Below are 5,759 nucleotides of genomic sequence, written 5' to 3' on the forward strand. Positions count from 1 at the left end.
ATATTTTATATCCATAATAGATTGAGTCTAGCCAATAAATAAATAAATAAATAAATATATATATATATATATATATATATATATATATATATTTTTTTTTTTTTTTTTATTCCATCTCTGTTTATTCCATCTCTTTAAACCCTTCTTTCTGCCTTCTGTTTATTCCATCTCTTTACAAACTGTATGATGCATAGATTGTGTTTCATGGTGTTGACGTCATGAATAAAGAGGATGTTCTGCTATTTTGAAGAAGGTGAAATATGGTCATTCTATTGGCTCGAATTTCTTTTTTCCCTCTTGAATAAATCTATATTTTTCTTTGTGGTTCTGTGCAAACTTGTTCTGCATCTCCTCTTCCCTCACATTTGATTTGCAGATAAGAGCTACACTTAGCACTCTCACAGCAGATCGTGACAAACTGTTCTCCGGGCAAACAGACATTAGCTAGCATCCTGTTAATATTTGTTAGTTGTTATTTACTTATCCACTACATGGCTATATATATATTTGTGTATCTATATATATTATTTAGTTCTTCAGTCTATTGGTTAATTGGTATTGGACTCCAAGTTATGTGTTTTTCCAAAGAGAGGCCAGTGCAACATGATTCTAAGAGATAGTGTGCATATAATAAGAGTAATCTGAACCCATCAAACTATCAAATGTCAAATAATTATATTGAGGCAGTAAAAGAGAAGATCTTGAATGATTTGAGACTAAAAGTCAAACATGCTTTCTATTATTTTCCATATTACACAATCACGAAGCCACAAAGGAAAAACACAAGCCCTTGATATGGCTGAAACACTACACATGAAGATCAAACCATTTTCAGGTTAGAATTCCTAGCCTAGCTACAGGGGGCGAACTATGAGAGGCAGGCCAATCCTTGGTCTCAAGGAGAGCAAAATAGAAGGAGAATGAGAATAATTTGGAGAGAGGGAGAAAGAAAACCTACTGAGCATTAAGGATAGAACAATCTTATACTCCATCGTGGACAAATGCCTACCTATACACATTCTCCCTCCAAACCCAAAAGGCAAATACCCCATCTTGTGGTTGCATCCACCGTATAAGTCATTATCGAACCTCTCAGGTTTAAATTGGTTGACATCTTCTCCCCACAGATTAGGGTCATGGTGCATGCCTACAAGATCAATCCAAACGTTGGTTCCCTTAGGGATGGTGAGATTATTTACAGTAATATCATCCCTGATTTGCCTTTGTGCATTAGGTGCTGGGGGGTAGAGCCTCAAAACTTCATCCATCACCCATTTCATCTGCACCAACATAAATAATTCACATATCCAAATTCGAAATTGAGAACAAAGAAATGACACCCACTTCAATTATTTTTCTCATGCTTCTCATGTTAACTGTATTAATTTCTAATACCAGACAAAATGTCAACATTTATTGAATATATTTAAAGTTTTTTCATTTGTATAAATATAAAATTTATTTCTTATAATTTATAGAGACTTATATATATATATATATATATATATATATATATATATATATATATATATTATGAATCGAGAATATTCAGTAATATCCGGCCCCTGTAACATTGGCCAATTAGACATAGCCACCACCTGGGTCGAGCACCACCACAGTACTTTTGGCTGGTCAAAGACATACTAGGTTTAGCCACCTGCTGTTCTCAGCATGTCACAAAAGCGATATTTTGTTATTTACTACTTGGTTTTTCTGATACCGACTTGTCATCTTTTCTATTCTTTCTTATTGCCAACACAAAGCAGAAATCTCCTCTTCCTAAATGCGACGCGATAATTGGCAAGCTCCAATCCATGGATGACATCATTTACGCGGCCTTGACCTTTTGAATTAATTTGGTCTATATGCCAACACCAGCTGCCCAGTGGTGCTCTTCAAGTCCAAACAACCATTTCGAACTACTACAAAATTGGTGTAAACTTCACATATTTATATTTTAAATTTATTATAAATTAAATTTTAAATAATTTTTTAAAAAATATAATATATTTATTTAAGTTTTTTTTTCTTCAAATAGTAATATTTTTTTAAAGATGTGTAAATTATTGTATTTTTAGGTAAAATTACAATACTTTTATCCCTATTTTAAAAGATGTGTAAATTATATTTAGGTGTTTCAAAATGAGTTAATCTAATTTTAAGTGATAAAGCATGCAAGTCATGATTATGTTTTTTATTTTACAATATTATTAAGAAGATTTTTTTTGTTTATTTTCTTAATTGAATGAACTACATAATGGGAAAGTATTTTTCCTCCTTTCTTAACTCCTTCATATCCTACATATCAATCCTTCTTTTGGTTAAGTAAAACAAACTCTTTTGGTTGTTGCAAGTGAGAAATGTGTATTCTAGTGGAAATGCATGTGATAGTGATAGTATTACAAATCTCATGCCTTTTAATCCTTTTCTCCGTTAAGTAAAGAAAGCGCTTTTCATTATTGTAAGTGAGAAATGTGTTTTCTGGTGGAAGAAATGCATGTGATAGTATTGCTGATTTTACGTATAGTGCATGTTAACTTGCTCTCTAACTCCAATTCTTTCACCCACAGGAACTCCCATCTTAGACTTATATATATATATATATACACAACTCATCAAGAAAGCAAACAAAACGTGCAAATGTAATATATATGAAAAACGTGTATATACCTTCTTAAGCCCAGCAAGCATGGAGAAATCGATCTCTTTATTCCCAGTAACTTGTGTAATTTCCTCCCTCAATTGGTTTTGCCACTCTGGATGTACCGCCAGAAGCAGCAATGTCCATGTAAGTGCCAGTGCAGTGGTCTCATGGCCACCAAAGAAGAAAGTCTTGCACTCATCGACTAGCTCCCTTGTTGTCAACGTCAAGGTCTTCCCTAGCCTCCCCTCCTCATGATTCTCTTCTAGCAATAAACCTAACAAGTCCTTCTGAGGATACCCTCCTTTGGAATTTCTACGATCTTTTATAATCGACATAAAAAGGTCATCTATTTCTTTTCCAAGATTCTTAGCTTCTAGGGTTTGCTTAGGGCACAGGAATAATCTACTGAATGGCACCCCCACATAACGATTAGTCTTGAACAGAGTGATCTGCATGGCCCTTAATTTCTTGAACGCTTGTCTTCCATTTTCGTAGCCTATCCCAAAACTTGTCTTGGCGATGATTTCTCCGGCTATTGCAATGATTTCTTTCTCGACATCAATTTCTAGGCAGCCAGAATTTAGGAGGCTTGTCCACTTGTTGAGCATCTTAGTGATGGAGTCCACCATTAAGCTTGCCATAGTCTGTTTATAGGTCAAGCAACAGAATTTAGTGGGTTGATATCATAATTAGGAATTAAGACAACTGTTAAAAAAAAATTAGGAATTAAGACAAATCACTAGCTATGTATATATTATATATCAGTAAACTTGTAAAAGTAAACACTTAGATGCAGAAATTAAAGTCCAGCCATTGGTTGATCTGCAGAATTTGTACCCACCAACTTTTTAATTTTGGCCATAATTTAGAAGAAGACTTAAATCAACTTCTAGATTCTTAGAAAATGGCACACAACTTTATCCATTCTGAGTAATTTGATGTAACCTTTACATATAAATAATAAATACAAGTTTTCAGTGCATTTTTATTGACAAAATTCACCATCCTTCAATTTACCCAACTTAAATTAATAATAAATTATTAAGTAGATACTTGCACTAAAATAATGCTTTTCTCTCCGTTTAAGTGGAATTAATTGTTAACGAATTTTACATGTAATAAAAATCCATAATAATGCAAGAAGTAGGAGTATCATATTGATTAATTGTACTATATAAATAATTTCTCATCACGTTATTAGTGAGTGATCATGGTGAACGGTACAGATAAATTAAAACATTTGAATGTAAAAAATGAGATTTTTCCAATATTGTTAGAGAGAGAGAGAGAGAGAGAGAGAGAGAGAGAGAGAGATGATTAACCTTCACGGTGGCCGGTGAGAGTGCAGGAGTGATAATATGGCGGTGACGAACCCAGTCATCACCTTCAGCCATAACCAAACCATTACCAAACATAGGTTTTCTGTCATGTTTAAACACATTGGGCTTTCCCCAGCTTTTGCCCATGACTCCTGTCGACATCCTCCTAAGGAACTCCGGGTCTGCTATGTATAAAAATGGCTCTGTACCTAACCAGTATATGAACACCTTCCCTGCAACATACAAATGTACTCATAAGGACATTTATCATTATTATCTACGATGTGCAATATGCAAGGATTAGAAAATCATGTGTTTACTAAAAGAATGATGATATAATGTGAAAAGCACATACCGTAAGACATCTGCCATTGAGCAAAGTAAGGAAAAACAGTAGAGTGAATATCATTGGAGACTGCGCCTAAAGATCCAGAAGAAGCTGAAGCAACACTGCTTGTACTGATCTTTTTCATCTCCTCAATATTCCCTAGAGGGAAATTTGGGGTTGGACCTCCAAACCCATTTTCTTTAAGCTTCATATAAGTCCTAGCAGGTGAAATCCAGAAGGAAATCAATAGTCTAACGATCAAGTAGAGGACAACAACAATGAAGCTCAAGTTAAAAAGCTGAAGAAACTCCATCTCTCTTTTCAGACACACATATATACAGGGATAGAGACACAGGGCTAAGAAGTCGATTGCTAATATATTTTATAAGAGAGAGAGAACCAAAATGCGTATTTATAGATGGAGAATCGGATTTTCACTGTAGAACTGCACATTCACTATTTATTGACCAACTTCTCTGTACGTGGACTAATCAGAAACCGCGTATTTTTCCTAATTCCATCGAGAGCACGACACTAAAATTGTGCTATTTGTTTTCCTATTTGGTGAGCCGTTTTCTCACTTAGCTTCCCCTAATAAGCTACTATTTGTAATTACATATAAACCCCTATATAAACAACAAAAAGAGCAAAAAGTTAAGAGTATAATGGTAAATTTATGAAAATATAATTATTTTATTTCTATTTTATATAATTCTTTTTTTTTAATTTTCCAGGTGTCCAAACAAAAATAAAGAAAATAACAAAGATAAAATATTCGTTATTTTTCACCTTCTATTTTCCTTTCTGAAACAGGGTGTTAAATTTTGCAATGAGAGAAATATTTTTCTGTCCTTCTCCTTTCTTTTTTAGGTTTACCTTGCCAATAAGGCCCAACAGATTTAGATTTCTTGCCAGATTTTTTTCTCTTCTGTACTTTGAATATATGCAGAGACTGTTCTTGAATTCAGATAAGAGCGTTGTATCCAGTTAGAAGCTTCCAAATAAATACATAATCATCTTCATCTTCATCTATTAGCAACAGATAATTAATTCTTATCTCCGTTAAACTAATCCCTCCAGAGAACTTCCCTCCATTTTTTGAAATCTTCTCAATTCCTGAAATCTTAGCTGCAAAATCTAATCTCAATTCTTGAAAGCAAGTTTTTGTTTGGCTACGATGATTAGAAGCTCTGGATCCCTAAGCAGATCTCTCCACCACCCATATAGTGTTTATAAAACTTTTCCATTTATTTAAATTATTCAAATCTTAATATTTTTAATAAAAATATTAATTTTAATGACTAATTTTATTAATTTGTATCTAAAAATTTTCATGTAAATATGAGAATAATAATTGTATCAAATTTAATATTTAAAATTAATTTTACCATCAATTATGAAAGCATATGAAATATTAGAGCCAAAAACCTAAATTTTTTGTGGCATAAAAATTCTTGCTATTTATTTT

At 33.1% G+C, this 5,759-nt stretch overlaps 1 protein-coding gene across 1 annotated transcript; it reads right to left on the reverse strand.

The window, feature by feature from the left end:
• Positions 1-595: 595 nt before the first annotated feature.
• On the reverse strand, positions 596-4,684 carry LOC110671767 (cytokinin hydroxylase-like). Its single transcript, XM_021834333.2, has 4 exons — positions 4,319-4,684; positions 3,967-4,196; positions 2,671-3,288; positions 596-1,280 (listed from the first exon to the last, which is right to left on the reverse strand). The coding sequence occupies exons 1-4, from the start codon at positions 4,602-4,604 to the stop codon at positions 855-857; spliced, it is 1,560 nt and encodes a 519-aa protein (XP_021690025.2). The 5' UTR covers positions 4,605-4,684; the 3' UTR covers positions 596-854.
• Positions 4,685-5,759: the final 1,075 nt, after the last annotated feature.

This window comes from Hevea brasiliensis, chromosome 17 (assembly GCF_030052815.1).
Source record: "Hevea brasiliensis isolate MT/VB/25A 57/8 chromosome 17, ASM3005281v1, whole genome shotgun sequence".
NCBI lineage: Eukaryota > Viridiplantae > Streptophyta > Magnoliopsida > Malpighiales > Euphorbiaceae > Hevea > Hevea brasiliensis.

Coding starts and splice junctions, on each gene's coding strand:
- LOC110671767 (XM_021834333.2), bottom strand. CDS start 4,604: ATGGAGTTTCTTCAGCTTTTTAACTTGAGCTTCATTGTTGTTGTCCTC. Junction 4,197..4,318: donor TCAATGGCAGATGTCTTACG/GTATGTGCTTTT, acceptor TGTATGTTGCAG/GGAAGGTGTTCATATACTGG. Junction 1,281..2,670: donor TGCTTGCTGGGCTTAAGAAG/GTATATACACGT, acceptor ATGTTGGTGCAG/ATGAAATGGGTGATGGATGA.